This window comes from Sus scrofa, chromosome 3 (assembly GCF_000003025.6).
Source record: "Sus scrofa isolate TJ Tabasco breed Duroc chromosome 3, Sscrofa11.1, whole genome shotgun sequence".
NCBI lineage: Eukaryota > Metazoa > Chordata > Mammalia > Artiodactyla > Suidae > Sus > Sus scrofa.
Window position 1 is genome coordinate 40138351 of NC_010445.4, and position 24821 is coordinate 40163171.

At 56.1% G+C, this 24821-nt stretch overlaps 1 protein-coding gene across 8 annotated transcripts; it reads left to right on the forward strand.

The window, feature by feature from the left end:
* On the forward strand, window positions 749-24571 carry HAGH (hydroxyacylglutathione hydrolase). 8 transcript variants are annotated; one of them, XM_021086825.1, is made up of 9 exons: window positions 749-3736; window positions 6457-6632; window positions 7127-7191; window positions 9892-10009; window positions 10848-10956; window positions 13948-14078; window positions 14348-14449; window positions 23572-23651; window positions 24297-24571. In XM_021086825.1, exons 1-9 carry the CDS (start codon window positions 2839-2841, stop codon window positions 24394-24396), a joined length of 1779 nt encoding a protein of 592 aa, XP_020942484.1. In that variant the 5' UTR covers window positions 749-2838; the 3' UTR covers window positions 24397-24571. The 8 variants fall into 8 exon arrangements, with proteins under 8 accessions (XP_020942484.1, XP_020942486.1, XP_020942483.1 ...); XM_021086827.1 differs by having other exon boundaries at window positions 13975-14078; XM_021086824.1 differs by having other exon boundaries at window positions 24288-24559.

The following is a 24821-nucleotide window of genomic DNA, read 5'->3' on the forward strand; positions in this document are numbered from 1 at the left end:
CCTGTCTCCTGAGAGGTCCTAAAAGTCACCAGAACAAGTATCCCCACTTTAGGCTCTGCTTCTAAGACTCAGTCATTAAAAGGGATCCTTGGAGTTCCTGCGGTGGCTTGGTGGTAGCAGACCTGACTAGTATCCACGAGGATGTGTGTTCATTCCCTGGCCTTGCTCAGTGGTTTAAGGATCCGACCTTGACATGAGCTGTGGTGTAGGTTGCAGATGCATCTTGGATCCCTAGCTGCTGTGGCTGTGGTGCAGACTGGCAGCTGCAGCTCCAGTTGGGCCCCCAGCCTGGGAACCTCCATATGCCAGAGGTAGAGCCCTAAAAAGCAAAAGCAAAAAAAAGTGATCATGAAAATATTCACTGAACTGAGAAGATATTCACAGGATATGAAGTGGATGGAGAATACTCATTTTTATATAAGCCTAATGAACCTTTTTTTTTAAGTCCAGAAGAACAGATATCAATTATATACTCTATATGAACTAATATATTATGGATCTTTAAAGATGTGGTAAGAGTATTGTGGCTATAATAGGAGAGGCCCTTATTTTTGGGAGATTCACGCTGAAAGGTAGAGTGACTCACTGCAACTCTCATTTTCAGTTTTCCAAAACGTGTGTGTGTGTACGTACACACAAGGCAGCAGGGTGGGGGAGGGAAAGTGAGCCAAGTGCATGCCAACAGCTGTTGAATCTAGAGCAGGGAATGTGGAGTGTGCTGTTAGTCTTTCAATTTTATAATAGGTTTAAATTTATTCCAAAGTAGAAGTTGGGGGAAATGTACTTTCTGGGTAATAAGATTACTGCAATTTCGGTAACATCAGGAATTGTGAGTTGTCTCTGAGTTTTTGATTCTTGTAGTCAAGTAACTTGTGTGCTGTATCTGTAATGCCGATGCTGTCTGCGACAAAGCTTGTGCCACCACTGGGTCAACACTAACCTCTGGGGGCACTGTACATTCTCTGGGTACTGGCTTGTCCACCCAAGGGGGCCACATGCGACTCCTGTTCCTGGTGTGTACACTTAGTTTGCTTTCAGATCTGTCAGCCTGGTAGACTTGGCTCAGCTGGACCTTGGTTCTGCTAGTTTTACTAATAAACTCTCCGTATGAGCACACCCTTGATTCAGCTCTTCCATTTACGGGGACCTGGCCCAAAAGAATTACTGCTGGCAAACAACTACAACGATCTCAAAGGCCGAAAATGGAGGACTGACTGCAGAGTCTTGGGCAATCACTGAAAACAGTGTGGCAGGAATCTGCCGAAATACATGGAGACAGTCACGATACACAGTGAGAAAAGGCTAGGAAAGTGTGTGGTATGAATAACTTCTATTTAAAAGATCACAATTACATGCATAGATTTGGAAGAATGTACACCAAATGCTTAGCTTTGTCTCTGGGTGTATGAAATTTGGGGTGTTCTTTTTTTTGGCTTATGCATATTTTCTGACTTCTATCATAAACAGGTATTGCTTAAGCATTTTTAAAAAGAAGTGTTATTACAAGATAAAAGGAGTTATAATAGCATGACATTTTATAAACAAATCCAATTATAACACTTCTTCATAATAAACTACGTATGTGGGGGTTTCATAATAACTAAATGTTTGAAGTTTTAAAATACATATACTTAAAAGATGCAGCCTGCACTGTGGCCAAGACTTCAGGTTTTGGTCTTGGGCTAGCTGGGTGACATCTTGGCTTTGCTACTCAGCTTGAGTGACTGTAGAGCCAGGCTAGCTATGTCTCCATCTGTGTAACAGGAATGGGAATGATAACACCAACCTAAGAGCTTTGATGAGGATTAAATAACACACAGAAAGCTCCTGGCACAGTGCCTCATAGTACTAAGTGCTCAGTGAATGTTAGGAGCCAGCAGGTGGCTTCCGCTCACTCCGATAGCTGTGCTGTGCATCTCACCCAGCTTTTCGTCAGAGAAGAGAGCAAGTGAGAGCCAGAGCACTCCCAGGCCACCCAAATTCCCTGAAGCCTCCTTATCATTGGGTGGGAGGTACACCTGCTGATGATTAACTCTGTTAATAGAGCACAGTGCTCATGAGGTGCCAGGTCAAAGACCAAGGTCTGAGGCCCCTTGGCGAGGAACTGTCCCTTCTAACCACTACTGGGGGGAAAACAATACTTTTAGGCCACATAAAAGACAGCATATTTATTTGAGAAACAATAGTTTCAAAGTTTTCTCTCCAAATCAGAATCTATGGGCCAGAATAAGTAAAGGAGTGAGGTCATCATTAATTACTCCCTAAGTAACACTTTTAATTGTGTGGAGCAGTGGTTTTCCATGATAAGAATCACTTGGAGTGCTGGATATCAATTCCATTAATTCATACATTGGGCCTGGGATGGGCCAGTAACTTGGAAATTTTTATTTTTACAAATATCTCCGGATAATTTTCATGATTAAGCAAATTTGGGAAGCACCGATGAATCGTGCTAATCCACTTCCTTTGCAGATTTTAGTCTCCAAAACCCAGTCCCAGAGTGATCCACTGAACCAATCCAGATTTAGCAAAGGAAAAGTCTTCTGAACATTTGGCCCGTTGTTTCCGAGAAGGCACTATTTCTCATTTCCATTTCTGGCCCAGCTCTTCTAGATCAGGTTTTTTTGGACAGTCCATCTTCCTCGAGTTGAAACACTGTAGTCCAATCATTTTTTTTAATTGGCTTCTTATTAAAGGATTGTCACGTTTAATTAAACTTTGCTTGCTTTTGTCTTATTCCCTTGGATCATGTGTTAAGAAGTTAGGGTGCTTTGTACAGACTCAATATTCTGGCCTTTCCACCTTAAATCTCATACTGACGACCCCGTGTATGCCAGCATGGATCTCATCGTTTTCTTTAACTGGACCCACTCCCTTTGGCGTCCCGGTCAAGATAATATCTCCTTTTTCCAAGGTCATTATCTTCGAAACGTAGCTGATGATGTAGGGGATGGAAAAAATCATGGAGGATGTCTCACCCTCCTGCCGGAGTTCGCCGTTGACCTTGAGCCAGAGCTTCAGGTTGTGAGGGTCAGGGATCTTCTCCTTGGGTACGAACGCACTGACCGGGCAGGAGGCCGTGAAGCTCTTGGCCAGAGTCCAGGGCAGCCCCTTCTTCTTGCACTCGTCCTGCACGTCCCTGGAAGTCATGTCCAGGCAGAGAGCATAGCCGGCCACGTAGTCCATGGCCGCGACCTCCGAGACGGCGCGGCAGCGCTGGCCCATCACCACGCCCAGCTCGAGCTCGTGGTGCAGGTTACGGCTGTAGGAGGGTATGAGGACCGGCGAGCCCTCGGGGGCGTAGGCGGTGGACGGTTTCAGGAAGAGCACCGGCTCGCTCAGCACCGTACTCTGCATCTCCTTGACGTGGTCCGCGTAGTTTCTGCCCACGCACACGATGTTCTTTCCCCACTCCCAGAAGCGGGACAGCGGCCTGGCGGCAGCCATGTTCCCTACCCGGCGCCCCGGGGTCACGTGGACTCCGCCTGGCCGGACGCCTACGGTTACCCGGAGAGGACCGGAGAGGACCAACGGCCTCGGAGCGCTGGCCCCACACCCCCCGACTCCCGGGGTCCGGGAGTCGCGCTCGTCCTCTCGGGAGCCGCTACCCAGTGGCTGCCTCAGGACTGCTCGGCCTCGGGACGCGGCCTGGTCTCGGGACAGAGGCGGAGGTGCGGCGGTAGCCACCTCGCAAGTCGCCCTCAGGTCCCGGCGGCCCGGCGCAGGGCTGGCACAGGTGCGGACGCGAGCGCTGATTGGCCGGGGACTGGGGCGGGATCGGGCGCTGATTGGTCAGAGGGCGGAGCGGGCGGGGGGCACGGATGTGGAAGCGAGCGCTGATTGGCCGCGGTGTGCCGACGCCAGTGTATACAGCCCGCTGGCCCCCGCCCGCAGCCCACCCGCCGCCCGGGTCATGGTGCTGGGCCGCGGGCTGCTCGGCCGTCGGAGCCTTGCTGCGCTGGGAGGTACCTGCGCCCGTCGCGGCTTGGGTAGGTGGGGCGGGGCCGGCGCGGGGTCGGATAGGCCCTGACGCCAAGGGGCTGGCCTGACGGCCGGGGCCGCGGGGACAGGCCCGCGGGTCCTGGCCGGCGTCGTAGACGGGGTAACGGCGGTTAGGCCGGCGGTGCTCCCTGAGGCGTTCCAGCCCTGGGGCCGCTCAGGTGAGGCGGCTGGGAGCCGCCGGGCCGCCGCTGCTGATGCTGGTTTTTTGTTTTGTTTTGTTTTAATTGACGCAGGATCCTAACCCCTCGCTGACGTCGGCAGGCGAGGTGTTGGGGTCCAGCAAAGGCTACACAGCAGTCGAGTCAGGCTTTGGGAGGGCTGAAGGCAGAGACTGGGGTCCCTTGTCAGCTGGGGGTTGCTGAAGGATTTGTGCTAGGTAAGGAAATGTGTGTTGCAGGAAGCTCGGGAGCCCCGTCTTAGGACCCTTGCCTCCCCGTGGTCTGCCTGGCAGCCAGCGTGCGCCCTCCTTTTCCTTGATTGCGGCGGTTTGGGGCTTTTGCAAGCACGTCCATCCCCCGCCGCATACAGACCCCATGTTTCTAATGCCCCAGGTGATGGAACGGTGCCTAATGCCCCGCAGAATGCTGTGTATATTCTCCGCAAAGTGAATCACAGCTTTTCGCGTGAGCTTGGCGTGGCAAGAAAAGCCTGGGGCACAAGATTCTAAAGTGAAGGCAAAAGGCAGAACTGGCTTCTTGAGCTGTTGGAGCCTTGCCTTTGCTGGGTCTCCTGTCTATAACGAGGCGTTGGACGCCCTGACCTCCAGGGGCCTGCTCTTCCAGGTGTTCAGATTTAGCTTTCACTGTTAGCTCTTGTTTTGTTGGAATATTTTGACCGTGATTTTGAAATCTCCTTTATTTCCTGATATCTTATCTGGTGATGGAGCAATAGGGGCAGTAGGTTAAGCTGAGTCTTTGGAGCTGGTTAGCAGTTAGCTTCGTGACCACAGAGCTCTTGGTACCAAGATGGAGCAAGCGGGAAGCCGTCCTTGGTGGTTTTCAGATCTCACTGAGAGCAGTCAAGGTTCCGGAGTGGGTGATGTGTCACCGTTACCAAGGAAAGAGCTGGGTTTTTTCTGTTTAGGGAGCTCATGAAAGTGTCTGACATGGAGGTTCCATTGTGGCTCAGTGGCAACGAACCCAGCTAGTATTCATGAGGATGTGGGTTCAATCCCTGGCCTCGCTCAGTGGATTCAGGATCCAGCCAAGAGCTGTGGTGTAGGTCGAAGACGTGGTTCTGATCTGGCGTGGCTGTGGCTGGCAGCTGCAGCTCAGATTTGACCCCTAGCCTGGGAACTTCCATATGCCACACCTGCAGCCCTCACAAGCCGAAAAGTGTCAAATCTAAGAGTTTCAGTGTTGGGAGTCAGGCAGATAGTGTGAGCAGGACTGCAGGGAATTGGCGACAGTGTGGCTGCCTCACTCTGAGGGGTCCCCGGCCCTTGAAGCTGTAAAGACCTCTCTCCCAGTTCAAGAAAAAGCAAACTGCATGTGTCTCAAGACTTGGCCTTGACGATGCTCAGTAGTCCTCCTGAGGCGTGGATGGTACGCCCTGGGGCTCAGAGGAGGTGGCATCACAGAAACCTGATCATACAAAAATGTTTGTCTTCCTGAGCATGAGGAGAAAGGCCTGGAAAAAGTCTAGCTGGGTGTTAGAGAAAAGGAGCAATTGACTACCCCTGTGTGATCCTTAATGCTACAGTTAAGGTAGGTCCCTGCCAGGCGCATAAGCTTGGATCCTGCATCAGACGGCCCCTGTAGACGTGGTCTGTCAGTCAGTCAATGTCGCTTGCTCTCTCAATCCCCCCCCTTTTTTTTTTTTTTAGAGAGGCCCCCATCCCAGCACCTACTCTGGAACCTCATGGCTGTCTTCTGTTACTTTTTGCAGGTTTTTTTTTTTTTTTTCTTCTCCCCCCCCACAGCCACACCTGCAGCCTATGGAAGTTCGTAGGCTAAGGGTCAGATTGGAGCTGCAGCTGAGGCCACAGCAACACCAGACCCTTAACCCGCTGAGTGAGGCCAGGGATTGAACTCGCATCCTCACAGAGACATCATTGGGTCCTTAACCCGCCTAGCCACAATGGGAGCTCCCTTTTTGCAGTTTTAATACCTTTCACGCTAAGACTTAAAGTGTAATTGGGGCCTTTGTGCATTTTCAGATTGACTAGGAGTTGCATTGTTGAAAATACCTTGCCGCCTGTCTACTGGTTGCTCAGCCTGCCCCGCAGCCTTCTTTGGTTCAGTGGGATGGTGATTCTGTGTCCTGAATACGTGAATCTAGAACGATGGTGGCCACTGCTCCCATTTCTCAGGCTCTGGGCAGATTTTCATTTCAATTTCACCCAAATTCCCATTCACAACCGTGATGCCGGAGCTGCTGGGGCCAGGGCTTGCTTGGAGGTCTGGGCCCAGCGCAGCCTCGTGGGCGCCCTCACTGGAACCACTTGGTTTTCAGGTCCAGCCCTGCTGGGACTCCTTCTCCATCACACAGACTCCAGGAAGAGCTTGACCGTGGAACAGGGCGCCATGAAGGTTGAATCGCTGCCTGCTCTGACCGACAATTACATGTACCTGGTCATTGATGATGACACCAAGGAGGCCGCCATTGTGGACCCAGTGCAGCCCCAGAAGGTGGGTGTTGTGGCCCGAGCTCCGCTTCATCTCCTGATGAGTTTGATAACCATGGAGCCCCTGGGACTTGGCCGAAGCTAAATGGAAACGAACCCATTTGGTTTTTGAAAAACAAACGAGCATCCAGTCCCTCTGTTATCAGGACGAAGGGCCAGCGAGAGGGGTGGCGGCACCCAGAGGCTTTGGTGTGGAGAGGAGCGGGCTTCTGTCCGTAGATACCCTGGGCGCAGAGGAGGGGCCCTCTCTGCCCTGTCTTCCTGCAGGCCTTCCGGCCGGCCGCGGCCTCTAGGGGTGGCAGTGTCGGCCGGAGGGGCTTGGAAGGGTCCTGGGTGGGGCTGAACTACCAAGGGGGTGGGGAGAAGGCCTCCCTGTCCCCCTGCTCTCCTGGAGTCCCGGCAAGTCGGCCGACGCCCCCGGGCGCCCGCACCTGCAGGCCGCTGAGCCACTGTTGGGGGTGTGACTGTGGCCTGTGTCCGCCTCCCGTTTGGTTGCAGGTTGTAGAAACGGTGAGAAAGCACGGGGTAAAGCTGACCACGGTGCTCACCACCCACCACCACTGGTAAGTGCTCCGGAGGCCGGGCTGTTCCCGGGCCAGCACTGCCGCCGGGGAGGGTGGGTACCCCCGCCCGGTCCACCCCAGCGGTGTTCCGACAAGGTCTCTGGCTGCTGCCCGGTGTCTCCCAGGCCTGCGGGCGTGGGGGCTCTGAGGGGAGAGGCTCAGGCTGTGGGGCTGTGGCCGCGGGAGGGCCTCCAGCAGCATCTCTGAAAGCTCTTGGGCTCATATGATGGGAAATTGGCCTCGGGTACTGGGACATAAACTAGCTTAGACATTGGTTATTAGTATTGCTTTTTTTATGGCCACACTCGTGGCACATGGAGGTTCCCGGGTTGAATCCAAGCTGCAGCTGCGATCTTTGTGTCACAGCTGCGGCAACGCTGGATCCTTTTGCCCATTGTGCTGGGCCAGTGATGGAACCTGTGTCTCTGCCGTTGGTCTTAACCCACTGTGCCACAGCGGGAACTCTTAGACGCTGATTTTTTTTTTTTTTTTTTTTTTTTTTGTCTTTTGTCTTTTGTTGTTGTTGTGGTTGCTATTTCTTGGGCCGCTCCCGCGGCATATGGAGGTTCCCAGGCTAGGGGTCGAATTGGAGCTGTAGCCACCAGCCTACGCCAGAGCCACAGCAACGCGGGATCCGAGCCGCGTCTGCAACCTACACCACAGCTCACGGCAGCGCCGGATCATTAACCCACTGAGCAAGGCCAGGGGTTGAACCCACCACCTCATGGTTCCTAGTCGCTGATGTTTTTAAAAATCAAGTAGTCACGGAGTTCCTGTCGTGGCGCAGTTGTTAACGAATCCGACTAGGAACCATGAGGTGGTGGGTTCAACCCCTGGCCTTGCTCAGTGGGTTAACGATCCGGCGCTGCCGTGAGCTGTGGTGTAGGTTGCAGATGTGGCTCGGATCCCGCGTTGCTGTGGCTCTGGCGTAGGCCGGTGGCTGCAGCTCTGATTAGACCCCCAGCCTGGGAACCTCCATATGCCGCGCGCGCGTGGGAGCAGCCCAAGAAATAGCAAAAAAAGACAAATAAATAAATAAGAAATAAAAAAATAAAAATCAAGCAGTCGCATTTGGAGAGGTTGTGTGTTTTGATATTTGAAAGCTAACAGATGGAAGAAGCTCTGATGTTTGGGTTTTAGGACTAGAGTTGCCTGCTCACGGCCCTTTTGGGTTTTTGAGACTTTGGAGGCTTTTTAGAGCTAGGAAAATGTGTTAAGCTCTGAATTTTCTTTTCCGAATAACTGCCCAAGGGCAGCCAGTGTCTTTGAACCTATTCCTGTGGCTTCTCGCTGAGCGTGGCGTGTCCACAGGTACGGGGCGGCCCCTCAGCTTGTGTGTGTGGGAGTGTCACGTTGATGGCTTGGCCAAAGCTTGTTAAATTTGGAAACTCATTGGCTCATGTAACTGAGTCACTGAGAATCTTCGGGCCTGTTCAGCCCCTGGCATCAGGTGTTACTTTCTGACCCAATTAGGGAGGTGGACCTACAGCAGCGACAGCGCAGCAGAGAAGGAAACCCACCCGCTGGGCCCAGGGCCGGTGCCTTCTCGGCCTCCCCAGCTTTTCACACTGGGGATCTCTCCTTTGCCGAGTGGCCCCCAGGGCAGAGGTTGCTCTTCCCACGTTGTGATGCTGTGTGGTTTAGGGTGCAGCAGAACACTAAAGAGGCCCCCAGCTGAGCTCCAGGGTATGGCCTGTGCCACCCTCCCGGCTTGGCACTTGGGCAGGTCGGGGTGAGCGCTGAGTCAGCCAAGCTGGCTGGGTGGCGAGCTTATCTCTGAGCCCAGCTGTTTGGGGGCTTGTTGGCAGAGCCCATGGGTGGGTGCGTAGTGAGGATCCGGGGTGCCCTGGCCACTGGGAAGCTTTCGCCTCGTCCCGCAAAGCCCGATCTCCTGGGCTTGGGACACTCCCAGCCCTGCTCCGAGCTCGGGACCCCGGCGGGCTTGGCTGGTGTGCTTCTCACCCACAAGGTGCACGCCTGGGGCTCTTCTGCTGACCGCCTTTCTGAAGCGCGGGCCAGGTGACCCGGGAAGCAAGGGCAGCTCCTGGGAATCCATCTGCGCTGGCCTGTCCCCAGAGGAGGAATCACCCTCTGTCAGCCGGGCATTGCTGTTTTAGAGAACAGCGCTGCCGTCTGCTCAGGGTCCCGACTGGGCTGAGTGCAGTCGCCTGGGGGCTGAAAACTCCTACCTCGCAGGGCTCCCCCAGGCCACTGCCCCAGGCCCACTCCCCCAGGCCCACTGCTTCAGGACGTGTGGGTGGGCGGCAGGCCCCGTGGGTCCACAGTGACTGATGCACTTGGCCTGGGAACCGTGGGTTAGCAAGTATCCAGGTGTTTGTGGTTTGGTTCCTCCTCTCCAGAAGCTTCTGCAGCAGCAGGGCAGGGCCATGGAAGTGCCTCTCTTGGCAGTGGGTGTCTGAGAATGTTCTTTGTAGTGGAGCCAAATGACAGCCGGGAAGCGAGGGTCCTGGGTTGGAAGATGCATTTCTGCTTCTGAGAAACGTAACTGGGAGAAAGACAAATTCTGTTTGGGGAGTTCCCTGGTGGCCTCGTGGGTTAAGGGTATGGCGTTGTCATTGCTGTGGCGCAGGGTCCATCCCTGGCGTTTGAGTACAGCCAAAACCAGAAAAACCCGCTGGGTCAGGGTTTCACCCCTTCGTACCAGCAGGAGCCCCAGCTCGCCTTTCCCCCCCACCGCAGGGACCACGCTGGTGGGAACGAGAAGCTGGTCAAGCTGGAGCCTGGGCTGAAGGTGTATGGGGGCGATGACCGGATCGGGGCTCTGACTCACAAGGTCACACACCTGTCCACACTGCAGGTGAGCAGCAAGCTGACAGAAGGGGTGCAGTTGTGGCCCTGTGGGACTCCAGGCCCTGTGAATGGGGCGGGAGGGTGCCTCCTCCTGGCTGTCCCTTCACTTACCCCAGGGACCGGGGGGCACTCGAGGGCCTGGCCGTGGAAACCGCCTAGCCTGCCAGTGGGTGGACAGGCCCTCGGGCTGCCTGGGCCCAGACAGTCCCCTTGTGAGAGCGTCACCAGTGCATCTGGGTGCAGGTGGTGACCAGGCGAGGGCAGAGGCCGTGGGGGCGCCTTTGTGACAGCGGGAGGCATGGAAACCAGCTCTTCGTAGGCTGCCATTCTCCCTCCGCTGGTTTGCAGTTTTTGGGTGTGGGCGGTCGTGAGGTTATGTGGGGGGCTGTCCTCGTAGGTGATGCGGCCGAGGCCCAGGGGCAGGTGGTCAGGATGGGGCACCGTGCACACGCGCCGCACGAGTGACCGAGGTGCAGGTCACGCAGGCGCCCGTCCTTGTGGCAGCCGCTCTTAGATGTGAGTGTTTTGAAGTACAGAGCAGGATCGGGGTGCAGACGGAAAAAGCAAAAGCTGAGCATCTGAGAAGGAGAAGCATCTCTGCGGGCCCCATGCCTGGTTCACATTTGGCTGCTTTTGAGCAGAGAACAGAATCGGCCCCTTGATTTTGCTCACCAGCAAATACCACAGCTTCCAGGGTCACCAGCCAGAGCCAGGTCTCGCCAGATGGACCAGCAGCCACGGGCGCCCACTCGCCCTCAAGGGTGGCCCCTGCGGTGGGCGGGCACGGGGTCTAGGGGAGCTGTGCCTTCGGACGGGCCCCCGCATGCCCATGTGCATCATTTCAGGTGGGCTCTCTCAGCGTCAAGTGCCTGTCGACGCCGTGCCACACTTCGGGACACATCTGCTACCTGGTGAGCAAGCCCGGCAGTTCCGAGCCCCCGGCCGTGTTCACAGGTGCGTGCCCGGGTGTGCGGCTGGGGGTCTGCTGTTCTCTGCAGGGACCCTCCAGGAGGAGGGCGGCTTGGGAAGCCTCGGGGCGGAGCAGCAGAGCAGTTCCTGCGGGGCAGCCCCTGCCGGGTGCTGCAAGAGCACCACGGCGCTCGGCGCAGGGCTGGGGTGGGTGCGGGCAGCGCCTGAGCCCCTCTGACCCTGCACCGCAGCGGCGTGCGGCCACAGGCCTTTCCCTGCGAGCCTCTTCCTAATGGGGATGTGGCCCCAGTGCCCCTCCAGCAGCAGGCACCTGGGCCCGGGGGGGGCCAGCAGACCTGCCTCGTGCATAGCCCGCGTGCTGCCTCTGCCGCCCCATCCCGCCACAGCCGCGAGCAGAGTGGGTCGGGCCAGAGACAGCCCCAGGCCCGGGTGTTGTACAGTGGCCCTGAAGAGCGTGGAAGGTGGTGCTGATGTCCCGCCAGGATCGGGCCGTGTGCGCAGCGCCTGCTGGGGGCGGGTGGGCCTCTCCAGCACGTGGAGGGGCTTCTCCTCTGACAGGAAGAGGGAGAACCCTGGTGCTGGCTGGGGAACCCGGGAGGTGGAGCAGCCGTGTGACACGGGGTCTTCAGGATGGCGGGAGCAAGCGGCCGAGGATGAGCACAGAGCAGGGCCCCTCTGCCACCTCAGCTTGGTTAGCCAGCGTGTCATCTCGAGCCTCCCCCAGATTGATGTCCCAGTTGTGGTGTTATGACCACAGTGAAACTTGCTTTAAAAACACAACTGCTGAGAGTTCCTGTTGTGACGCCGTGGGTAACGAACCCAACTCGGAGCCGTGGGGTTGGCGGGTTCGATCCCAGGCCTCGCTCAGTGGGTTAAGGATCCGGCATTGCCAAGAGCTGGGGTGTAGGTCGCAGATGCAGCTGGGATCCTGCCTTGCTGTGGCTGTGGTGGAGGCCGGCAGCTGTGGCTCCGATTCGACCCCTTGCCTGGGAACCTCCATATGGCTTGGGTGCGGCCCTAGAAAGACAAAAAGACCAAAACCAAAAAGCCCCACAATGGCTGATAGCACGTGGGCTCCTGGAGTGGAGCAGGGGTGTCCACAGGAACCCACGTGGGGTCGGGGAGAGACAGCAACGTGAAGGGCCACCCAGGGCCGTCCCTGCAGCTTGTCTGTAAATGCACGCTTAGCTCCCAGTCTGTACTTTTAGTTTAAAAACTGGCTCTTTTCAGTGTCTTTGCTGCAGTAGTAGCAGGCGCGGCTCCCAGCCAAGTCCTGAGAGCAGGTGGTGTGGGGCCACCGGCCTTGCCATGGGCCTCATGGGACTGTGCTTGAGAGCAGGTGGGCAGACCATCTGCTCCGTGTGTCCCCTCCCTGCGTGCATGGTGGGGGTGGCGTGAGGTGGGGGGGTGGCCCGTGCTGGGCCTGGTGAACCTTCACATCTGCCTCCTTGTCCCTCCCGCACCACATGGGCCCCTGGTGTCTGGCTGCCCGTCCGTCAGGTGGGTGGCAGGGCCTGGGAGATGTGCGGGCCCCGGCGATGGCCCTGGGGACTGTGCTCATGTGAGAAGCCACGTGCCCGCTCCAGAAGGTGTGCAGGGCTGACTGGCCAGACAGCCTGGACTGCGTGCTCGGCGTGCTGGTCTCTTGTCCACGTGACAGCGGCTGGCAGGAGGCTGCGGGGTCTTACTGCTTATGATACACACGTGAGAGTCCCACGGGGCCCTCCGTGGTGAAGCTACGGTGAGGAGACCTTGGCAGGGGGGCCTAATGATGTGGACGGCCTGGCAGCTCCAGCTGGCCTCTGTGCCCAGCCCAGGAGCCCGCAGCGTTCTGAGCTGAGGGGATGAGTGGCCCAGCCTCCAGCTCAGGTCGGAGCCGCCATGGGCCCTGCTCCCTTTCCCGCTGGGCCAGCAGAGCTGAGGGAGCAGGACACCAGCAGAGGAGGTGACAGCCGTGGTCCTGGGAGGGAGCGGGCAGGACTCGGCGCCGGCAGACGGGGCAGGAAGAGGGGCCGCGGGCTGGGGAACAGGCCTGGGGCAGGGCACTCTGCTGCTGGCTGGCCAGGTGTCTGTGTCCGAGAGGTCGGGGTATGGGGCCTCAGGTCTGGGAGCCCAGCTCACGGCAGTGAGTGCCCGGCCAAGGGAACCGCTCAGGTGGTGGGGAAAGGGGCTGCAGGGACCACAGAACTGAGCGGGGCTGGGGGCAGCCTGCGGGCGGGAGGACACCTCCAGGTGCCCTTGGCAGCTGCTGGTGAAGCTTGAGAGTCTGGGAGTGCAGGGGAATGGTGGCCCCCACTGCCGGGAGAGAGACATGGTAGCCCCCAGAGGCCTGGGCTGGTTCCCCACAGGCCCGAGCCCAGGAACTTCAGCCCCAGAAAGTAGCAGGTGCTACTGCAGCTCCTGTGCGTGGCCCCTCCTCCTCCTCCTCCTCCTCCTCCTTCGAGCTGGGGCGTCCATGGGGCAGCCCCATCCCTCGTGCTGGGGCTGTGCTCACAGGCTCCCCAGCTCCCTGTTCCTGGTTTCTGTTGTCCTGTTCTGAGTGGGCCTTCGGCTCCCGGGGAAGAGGCCTGGCGGCGGGTGCTGGGGTGAGAGGGCCTGGGTGCGGGAGACCACACGTGGAGACCTGGCCTGTGTCGGGGCGGAGGGAGGACTGAGGCAGGCAGGGCCGAGTCTGGGGGGTGGCAGGTCTGTGTCTAGGGCCCTCAGGGACAGTGGTCCTGCGTGAGGGGCTCCTGGAGCGCACAGGCCGGGCGGGGCCTGTGACGTCAGGGGGCTGTTGGGGCAGGGGTGGGAGGTCACAGGGAGGCCTGACCTGGGAGGGGCTCCCAGGTGGGGGAAAGGGCTGGGTGTGGGGGGCGTCTCAGCTCCAGGTAACAGGACTGTGCAGTGACCCCAAGGTTTGAGTTTGAATGGCTGCTTGGGACCTGGTGGCGCCACTTTGTGAGACTTGCGGGAAGAGGCTTGGGGAGGGTGGGACCCAAGACCCATGGGTCCCCCTGGGTGGGGTGCTGGCAGCCCCTCCAGCCCCTGTCCTGTTCGCAGGTGACACCTTGTTTGTGGCTGGCTGCGGGAAGTTCTACGAAGGGACAGCGGACGAGATGTACAAAGCCCTGCTCGAAGTCCTGGGCCGACTCCCTCCAGACACAGTAGGCAGCGCCCTGTCCCTGCTCACTGTGCCCCAGGGGCAGGAGGACCCCGCCAGCTCACCTCTGCGGGCACTCGGGGCAGCTCTCCCCGCTGGGGCCTTGCGCTGGGAGGGGGGTGAAGGCGTGGCTGCTAGGAGCGTTTTTTCTTTAAAGGTGTGTTTACTGCCTTGGCACACCCTGCACCCGCTCAGGGCCCTCTCCCGGGGTCCCGGGGGTTGGCGGGTAGGCGAACCAGTGGCTTCAGAGCCGCGGGCTTGCTCTCTCCCCAGCGCGTGTACTGTGGCCACGAGTACACCGTCCATAACCTCAAGTTTGCGCGCCACGTGGAACCCGCCAACACCGCCATCCAGGAGAAGCTGGCCTGGGCCAAGGTGAGCCGGGTGCCCTTGGGCGCCACCCGTGGGTCAGGGGGGTTCAGACAGCCCAGCTCTGTGCGAGGAAGCCCTGGTTATCTCCTAAGATGCTTTGGGACTTCAAAGGGCAGCTGGGGGCTGGGCCCGGGATACTGTATCGTCGACAGGACAGGTGCCCAGGTGAGGCCGAACCAGCAGGTCCCCAGCCCATTTCCCGTGTCCTGGGCATCAGGCCCGATGGGCCCGCGTCTGGCAGCACCTTGGCATCCTGCTTAGGGAACCACCCCGAGGGGTTGTCTTAAAGGCATTTCTTTCAGCGGTGGCCCCAGTGTGGCCTGTGGTGCTGGGGGCATCTGCTGTGGGGGTTGGGAAACGCTGCCAAGGCAGTGACTTTCTCCCGGACACGGGTCTGTCTGCCCCTCGGTCGTGGAGAAGTGGTGTGGGTGAGACATGCCTGCGAGGCCTCGGGTGCTGGGCTCCCTCCTCCCGGCCTCAGTGAGGCTCGGTCTCAGAGAGGGTTTTCCCCCATAAATCACCTGTTTTTGTCAAGCATCTTTATCAACTTTGCAATATGGGCTTACACAATTATACGTGTAAGAATTCAAACACTAGCCTAGGGAGTTCTCGTCGTGGTGCAGAGGAAACGAATCTGACTGGGAGCCGTGAGGTTGCAGGTTTGATCCCTGGCCTTGCTTCAGTGGGTTAAGGATCCGGCGTTGCCGGGAGCTGTGGTGTAGGCTGCAGGTGCAGCTCGGATCCCGCATGGCTGGGGCTGTGGTGCAGGCTGGCAGCTGTAGCTCTGATGGGACCCCTAGCCTGGGAATCTCCATGCGCTGCAGGTGCGGCCCTAAAAAGATAAAAGACAAAAGCAATTTTTTTCTCATGGTATTTCGTATGGTTGTGCTATTTGTTCATCTGCTCACCTGGACGGACTTTGGGGTTGTTTCCAGCTTTTTTTGCTGTTATCAATAAAATTCCTGTGAACGTTCGTGTCAAGTCTTTGTGTGGACACAGTTTTCACTGCCGTGGGCACATACCCGAGTGTAATTGCTGGTTGTGTGGTGAGTGTACGTTTAACTTCTAAGAAACTTCCAAACTGTTTGCCGCTTGTGCCATTTGGCATTCTCACTAGCAGTGCGTGAGTTCCGGCTGCCCTGCGCGCTCACCAACACGTGGTGTTGCTGCTCCGTCACATTTTAGTATATCATGTGTAGTGGTGTCTTGTAGTTTTAAAGTTTCCATTTCTCGGAGTTCCCATCCTGGCTCAGCGGCTAATGAACCCGACTAGGATCCATGAAGAGAAGGGTTTGATCAATGGCCCTGCTCAGTGAGTTAAGGATCCGGCGTTGCTGTGGCCGTGGTGTGGGTCGCAGATGTGGCTCGGATCCCAAGTTGTCGTGGCTGTGGTGTAGGCCGGCGGCTGTAGCTCTGATTCGACCCCCAGCCTGGGAACCTCCATATGCCGTGGGTGCGGCCCTAAAAAGACAAAAAGAGAAAAAAAAATAATAAAATTTCTGTTTCTCTGACGGCTAGGCCACTGTCCCTTCATGTGCTTACTAGCCTTTTACTGTCTCCTTTTATGTGAAGTGTGCGTTCAGATCTTTTTTCCATTTTGAAAGTTCAGCTGTCTCCCTACTGAAGTGTAAGAATTCCTTACATATTCTGGAAACAAGTCTTTGTCAGATATGCATCTCAGCTATCTCATCCCGTTTGTAGCTCGCCTTTCCATTTTCTTTTTTGTGGCCACACTTGCGGCAATGCTGGATTCTTTAAACCCCTGTGCCAGGCTGGGGATTGAACCCGCACCTCTGAATCAACCCGAGCCATTGCAATCATTCCTTTTTTAAGGGCCACATCTGCAGCACATGGAGGTTCCCAGGCTAGGGGTTGAGCCAGAGCTGTAGCCGCCGGCCTACACCACAGCCACGGCAGTGAGGGATCTGAGCTGCATCTGTGACCCACGCGCTGCAGCTTGTGGCAGTGTGGCCCTTAACCCGCTGAACGAGGCCAGGGATCAAACCTGCATCCTCATGGATATTAGTCGGGTTCTTAACCCGCTGAGTCACAATGGGAACTCCTCCTTTTTCTTAACAGTGTCTTATTCTTCTTTTTTCCTGAGCCACGATGGGAACTCCTATTTATTTATTTTTTTGTCTTTTTAGGGCCGCACCACCTACAGCATATGGAAGTTCCCAGGCTAGGGGTCAAATCAGAGCTACAGCCGCCGGCCTCCACCGCAGCCACAGCAGCACAGGATCTGAGCTGTGTCTGTGACCTACACCCCACCTCATGGCAGTTTCTGATCCTTAACCCACTGAGCGAGGCCAGGGATCGAACCCACATCCTCATGGATACAAGTTGGATTTGTTTCCCGCTGAGCCATGACGGGAACTCTGTAAATTTATATTAGGCCACTGGTTCATGTCAAGTTGTCATCTGCTGAAAAGTCGGGGTTGAAGTTTGCTCTTTTGTACACTGGCGTCAGTTGCTCGGCACCACTTGCCGAAAAGCCTTGACTCTGCTCCTTGGATTACCCTGCCCTTTCTACTGGATAAAACGGGCCGTGCAGGCATGACTCTCCTCTGGACTGTGTTCAGTTTCATTGACCTGCAGGCTCCTCCTTGCATCAGCAGGACTGTCCTGAGCACTGGAGGTTGTGCCCAGCCTACGAATCAGGTGGTATAAATCCTCTAACCTTATTCTTTTTTGAAATTGATTTGGGCTCCTCTGAGTCCGTCCCATTTCCGTGGCAATTTTAGCATCATCTTGTTAATGTCTACAAAAAAGTCACCTTGGCTTTTTTTGTTGTTGTTGTTGTTGTTGGCTCCCCTGCAGCATATGGAGCTCCCTGGCCAGCGGTCAGCTCGGAGCCTCAGTTGTGATCTAGGCCACAGGCGGCAACACAGGATCCTTAACCCACTGTGCTGGGCCGGGGGTCGAACCTGCGTCTCAGGGCTCCCAAGACACCGCTGGTCCCACGTTGCCTCGGCAGGAACTCCCAGCATGGCCTTCCCTGGGGACCGTGTTGTCGCAAGAGAGGAGAGGGAATTGGGATCCTAACAGTACGGAGTCCGGGCACCTGATAGAGCTTCACGCTTATCCAGGTCTTTCGTTTTTCTCAGCAGCGTGGTTTTCAGAGTTGGAGATCTTGCGCTGGGTCCCTGAGCACCTCGTGTTTGGATTTTGTTGTGCAGGATGGTGGCCGTCTTGGGAAAGCCGTGATTGGGGTTTCCTATGACCGTGCTTACCTGAGCCGGGCATCTTTTTCACAGACCCTTGGCACGCAGTCATGGCATCACCTGACGGTTTGGTTTCTTCTTGCCCATCCGTGTGCCTTTTCACTGCTTTTCCTGCCTTACTGCACCAGCTGAGATGTTCAGGACACCCCGAGCTGGACGTGGTGAGCGTGGGCCCCTCTGGCTTGTTCCCCGTCTTGGGGGCAGGAGGCTCTGTCTTTCAGCGTCAGCCTGTTCGCCGCGGTTTTGGTGGACGTCCGCTTTTTCAGGTTGGCGAAGGTCATAGATGTTTCCGGTTTTCTGAGAGGTTTTGGCACGAGTGGGTGTTGGGCTCCGTCCGGGGACTTGTCTTCCTCTGTTCCTGCGGCGAAGAGCCCATCAGCGAGGTTCACAGGTTAAACCACCCCACGTGCCCGGCGAACCTCAGTCACGGCGTCTGTCTTGTGAGCGACCCACCTGCACCCTTACTTTCTTGGCACATCTTGGCTCCGCACAGCGGGGTAATGCTGGTCTCGTGAAGTGAGCTCGAAAGTGTTCCCTCCTCTTCTCTGAGGAAGTTTTTCTTCTGTGGTTGTTACTATTTCTTCCCTTAATGTTAGAATTCACTCATGAAGCTTTTGGGGGTACAGAATCCTTTTTTGCGGAAAGATTAAAAAAAAATTTTAGGGAGTTCCCTTCGTAGCTCAGCAGTTAACAAACCCAACGAGTATCCACAAGGACGTGGGTTCGATCCCTGGCCTTGCTTAGCGGGTTAAGGATCCGGCATTGCCCTGAGCGGTGGTGTAGGCCGCAGACGCGGCTCAGCTCCCGCGTGGCTGTGGCTGTGGTGCAGGCCGGCAATTGCAGCTCCAATTCACCCCCTAGCCTGGGAACCTCCATATGCTGCGGTATGACCCTAAAAAGCAAAAAAAAAAAAAAAAAAAAAAAAAATTACAGTTGATTTTCAGTGCTGTGCCAGTTTCTGCCATACAGCAAAATTGTCAAGTTTTTTTTCTTTGGTTATGAACGAATGTCTTTACTTCGTGTAGAGCCATTAGACTCTCACATCTTCATGAGTCCGTCTCGTTTGCAGCTGGTGTCATGCAGGGAGTGTGTCCTTTTCATCAAGGCCGACGAGTGCTTTGACCTCGTTTCCCTTTTGTCATCAAGCTTGTGGGGGTTCAGTCCACCCGCCTCGGCCGAAAGCGAGCCATGGCGGGACCTCTGGGCGTGTGTGCCCGTTAGACGACTCCCACCCCAGGGAAGAGGCAGGAGGCCTCCATCCCTCCCCAGAGCTTCCTCACGCGGGGCTCTGTGTCCTCCTCCAGGATGCCCCGGGAACCTGGTTGGCACTGTCTGGAATTTCCTATGCCTGGAACGGGACCGTGTGTGCTCGGGTAGCTTTTTCCACTCAGCAGAGTGGGCCTCAGGTTCTCGCGTGGGGCTGCAGCATCAGGCCCCCCTTTGCCCTGCCGAGCAGCGGTCCTCTGCTCAGAAAGGCCGCGTTTCGTTCCTCCCCGCCCTTGTCAGAAGACATGGGTGTTTCTGGGTATTGGCCGTTGTGAGTAACGCTGCTGTGACCCTGGGCACAGGCTGCCGTGTCTTCTCTTGGGTACACACCGAGGAGTGCAAGGCTGGGTTCCGTTGGGGGCACGTCCAGCGTGTAAAGAAACTCCCAAGCTGTTTTCGACCAACGGTTTCTCCTCCATTTCCATCAGCAACGTGTGGAAGTCCTAGCTCTTGGACACCCTCCCCGACACTTGGTACCGTCGGTCTTTTGAGTCCGTCTCATGTGTATTTAGTATTTCACTGTGGTTTTCGTTTGCATCTCCCTGGGGCCTGCTGATGATGTTGAAAATCTTTTCTTGTGCTTACGGGCCACTCCGAAGTTTTCAGATTTTCTGCCTATTTAAAAAACTTAGCTCACTGTTGAATAAGAGGGTTTTTTGAAAGGCATATGCTGCATGCGATAGTTCTTTGCTCTGACTCGTTTCTCCCTTTCCGTGACTCGTCTTGTAGTTTCCCAGCAGTGTCTTTTTTGTCGGCGGCACCTGTGGCATGCAGAAGCTTCTGGGCCCGGGACTGCACCTGAGCCGCAGCAGTGACAACTGTCACCCACTAGGCCACCAGGGAACTCCATAACAACGTGTTTTATTTTGTTTTTTTAAGGAAAAATGATAGGCAGGTACTGACAGTGACTTGAAGGAGGATTCATAAGTGAAAACATACAATTGAAAACATACACACAGAGCATACTGGGATCCAATAGGAAACTTTAAGTTTTGAATATGCAGTAACGCTCTAACCCTGATTAATTTTTTTATTTTTAATTTTTGTGTTTTTAGAGCCTCACCCATGGCACATGGAGGTTCCCAGGCTAGAGGCATGATCGGAGCTGTAGCTGCCGACCTACACCACAGCCACAGCCACACCAGCTCCTTAACCCATTGAGAGAGGCCAGGGATCAAACTTGCATCCTCATGGATGCTACTCAGATTCATTTCCACTGAGCCACGATGGGAACGCCTCTAACCCCGATTTAAGAAGAGAATACATGGAGTTACCATTGTGGCTCAGTGGTTGATGAATCTGACTAGGAACCATGAGGTTGCGGGTTCGATCCCTGGCCTTGCTCAGTGGGTTAAGGATCCGGCGTTGCCGTGAGCTGTGGTGTAGGTTGCAGACGGGGCTCGGATCTGGCACTGCTGTGGCTCTGGCATAGGCTGGTGGCTACGGCTCCGATTCGACCCCTAGCCTGGGAACCTCCATATGCCGCAGAAGCGGCCCAAGAAATGGCAAAAAAAAAAAAAAAAGAGAGAGAGAGAGAGAATACAACTACATAGCAGAAAAGAAATATATTGGTGCCACTGAGAATGAAAAGATAGTGGCATTACAGTAGTAATAAATTTAGACTAAGACATCAGCAGGATAATAAAACCCCACCTCCCCCCGCCGTGTCTGGTGGCTTGCCGTTTTTAAGAAAACCGTCTGCCGGCTGTAAGTCTGTGCTGGGACACTTGGTGCTGCCCCAGTCCACCAGTAGGAGGCAGCATTACCCTCCCACTGCTGCTCACCTCTCCACCTGGCCTTCAGGTTTTATTATGGTCCATTGTGTTGGTTTTGGTTTTGAAATTGTAATGGAGTATAGTTGGCTTAAAATGCTGTATCAGTTTCAGGTGTACAAAGTGAATCCATTAGACACAAAAATATATCCATTCTTTTTTCCAAAATAGGTTATTACATCACCAGCGTCTTCGGAGGAGCAGACATTTTAGATTTTGATGAAGTCCAGCGTCTTAATTTTCTTTTGTGGTTCATACACTTTATCAGCTATTTAAGAAATTTAGGAGTTCCCATCACGGCACAGGGAAAATGAATCCGACGAGGAACATGAGGTTGCGGGTTCAATCCCTGACCTTGCTCAGTGGGTTGAGGATCCGGCGTTGCCATGAGTTGTGGTGTAGGGCGGCAGCTGCAGCTCTGATTCGAGCCCTAGCTTGGGAACCTCCATATGCCGCGTGTGCAGCCCTAAAAAAAAAAAAAGTTATGGTGTTCCTGTTGTGGTTCAGCAGATTAAGAACCTAACTAGTTTCCATGAGGATGCTGGTTTGATCCCTGTCCTCACGCAGTGGGTTAAGGATCCAGTGCTGTGGTGTAGGTCGCAGACATGGCTTGGATCCTGCATTGCTGTCCCTGCAGTGCAGGCCAGCAGCTGCAGCTCTGATTTGACCCCTAGCCTGGGAACTTCTTTATGCTGTGGGTGTGGCCGCAAAAAGACAAAAAAAGAAAAGGAAAATTTTGCTTTTGCCAGAGTGAAAAGAAAACATTGGAGGCATTATGGTTTCAGCTCGATATGATCCAAACGCCCCCACACCTTCTCACTGTCTGTTGGCCCTGTAGTGACATCCCTCCTTTCATTTCTGATGTTGTTCTTTCTCTTTGCTGTACTTACCAGTTTTGCTGATGTAAAAGCACATCTTTTGCCTTAATTTTCCTTGTTTTTCTACTGCACTGATTTCTGCTTTTAGCTTAAAAACATAAAGTTTTAAAAAACCCCTTCCTGGGAGTTCCTGTTGTGGCCCAATGGTAACGAGCCCAACTAGGATCCATGAGGATGTGGGTTCCATCCCTGGCCTTGCTCAGTGGGTCATCGCTTTGGCGCTGCCGTGAGCTGTGGTGTAGGTCGCAGGTGCGGCTTAGATCCGGCGTGGCTGTGGCCGTGGTGTGGGCCGGTGGCTGCAGCTCCAGTCAGACCCCTGGCCTGGGACCCTCCATGTGCCACGGATGCGCCCTGAAAAGACAGAATGAAACAAAACCCCTTCCTTCTACCTCCCTTGCATTTGCTTTGCTCTTTTTATGGATTCTCAGTGTGGAACCCAAGACTTGAGATCTTTCTTCTTTTCTAGCAGAGGCGCCTGACGCTAAAAGCCTTGACTGTCCCCAAGGCCTGCTTTAGCGGCACACGCGTGGTACGTGGGAGTGATTCCCTTCAGCGGGAGGCATTTCAGGGAATCCCTGGCGGTGTCTCGGATGCACAGGGCCCGGGAATGGTGCTGCAGTAGACATCCGCCTGTGTGAGGCTTGACCTTCGGGGGCTCCGTGCTTCTGCGGGGAAAACTCCGACACGTTGGTTCTCGTTTTAATGGGTGATGGAAACGGGTAGGACAGCTCGCACCCCCGGCTGCGAGGGGCCGTGTTTAAAGTTATCCTTGGAATCGGTCCACTTGTCTTCCTCCCTCAGAAAAGGCGGAGGAGGATTTCTGAGGAGAGAGAGGACAGGGGGAGTAGAGGACAGTGAGCAAACATTTTAGACTTGTTTCCGCTAGAAGGGTGTTGGGAGGTGAACAGTAAGCCTCCACCTTGGCCTCCTCCAGACCCCAACTTGACACACCTCCAGCCATTCGACGGTTACCTCTTTTTTTCTTTTTGGTCTTTTTAGGGCTGCACCTGTGGCACACGGAGGTTCCCAGCCTGGGGTGGAACAGGAGCTGCACCTGCCGGTCTGCACCACAGCCACAGCCATGCCAGATCCCAGCTGCGTCTGTGACCTACATCACAGCTCATGGCAACGCCAGATCCTTAACCCACTGAGCAAGACCAGGGATCGAACCTGCAACCTCATGGATACTAATCAGATTTGTTTCCGCTGCGCCACCACAGAAACTCCTAAAGGATTACTTGTTGATACCACTGCTCGCGGCACAGGGTGGGATCGGGGCGAGGGGTGGGGGGAGGCTTGGGTCTGAGGGTCCCTGATGAGCAGAAGGCCCAGGTGTGGGCACTGACGGGGGTCCACAGCCTGTGGCCTCGGGGTCAGTAGATGGGCTGGGGCTGCAGGGCGGGCGGCGACCCCCAGCCGTTAACTCTGACCTTCTTCCTGTAGGCGGCTCGGTAGGAGTGACCATTGCCCAGACGTCCCCGTTGGCGTCTTTTCTCTGCCCTGGTCAGTGCTGATCAGGAGCCAGGCCACCCCGAGTGGAGGTGATGAGCTGCCCGAACACCTGATGAGAGCCACCCTCTGGGAGGCTGTCCTCCCCAGGGAGGGACACGGGACCCTGTGACCTCCTTGTCCTCAGCAGGAGGAGCTCACGACTCACCCGCTGTCGGGGGGCGGGGGGGGACACTGTTTTCTTCTGTTTGCTGCGTTTTCGCCGGTCATGGCTCCTGGGATATGAGACAGATGCTCGTGCTCACGAGAAGGAAGCTCCCGTCCCCCGCACATCCAAGACAGCAAGGGGAGGGGACGGGCGGTGGTGGCAGCCGGGACACTCCCCCGCGTCTCCTCTGCACGGGTGGGAAGGGGCCTGTCCTTGCACCGACACCCCGCTCGCTGCATCGTCTCGGTCGCATGACGTTCGAAGGTGGTTAAAGGGTCTTCGCAGTGTCGCCTTGAGGAGGCCCCGTACTGAGGCGACTGTCTTGCAGGAGAAGCACAGCCTCGGGGAGCCCACGGTGCCGTCCACCATCGCGGAGGAGTTCACCTACAACCCGTTCATGCGAGTGAGGTGAGGCCCCCGCTGAGCGCCACGCTGCCCGGGCACAGCTGCCCAGGGGCCCGGGTGGTAGAGTCTCCGTGAGGTGCAGCCGAAGAATCAGATCCTCATTCTTTTCTTTGCTGTCTTTGGAGGGCCGGCCCCACAGCAGATGGAGGTTCCCAGGCCTGGGGCTGAATCGGAGCTGCTACTGCTGGCCGACGCCACAGCCACGCCGGATCCTTAACCCACTGAGCGAGGCCAGGGATCGAACCCGCCTTCTCGTGGTTCCTCGTCAGCTTTGTTTCTGCAGAGCCACAATGGGAACTTCAGATCATTTTTCTTAAAGGGGGATTTTTCTGGGTGTCCTGGCAGGGGTCGGAGTGCTTTCTGTTCCCAGAGTCAGGATCTGGCGGGGGCGGGGGGGGGTGGTGGACAGGACTTGTGCCTGGGGAGCCTCTAGGCGCTGGGCCCGTGCAGGATGCCTGCCTGTGCAGAGTTGGTGTCCCTGCCTCTTGGGTCACCAGCAGGACGGGTTTGGCCGGCCTTCCCCGAGTTGGCTGTCACATGTCACTTCCGAGAATGTGCCCACTGCCCCTGCTGTCGTCTTCCCTGGTGCCCTGGGAGGGGTGGCGGCACCACGGGCGCTGCTTGGAGCCTGGAACTCAGCTTCTGCAGGGAGAAGACAGTGCAGCAGCACGTGGGCGAGACGGACCCCGTGACCACCATGAGGGCCATCCGCAAGGAGAAGGACCACTTCAAGGTGCCCCGGGACTGAGGTGCCACCGCCGTCGCCACCTTCAAGCACACTCGGGTATTGGGACGCGTTAGATGAATTTCCGGCTGGGGTGCAGGCCATGCAGCCTGTGTAATTTTAAATTAATTTCAGAGCGCTTCGCCTGTGTTATCCAATGTTCTAATGCATATTTATAAGTGAAAAGGTTGAGAAAGTCTTTATTCCCGGAAGCTCCGTGTGCAGACTGTCACCTCTGGTGTTTCCACGTGGCCCCCAGGTCCCCGCGAACCCCCACGCCCTGCTCATCATGGCTCCCGGGGGCCTGGCCTAGAGAAGTCACCTTCTCGCGACGTTGGGTCCGTGTTGACGCCTAGCAGAACCCCAGGGCCGGGGCAGCGAGGGGTCACTGACCACTTGTGTGGTGGGGGTGCTGGGGGCTCGGGTGGGGAGTGTGTGGGCCGGGAGCC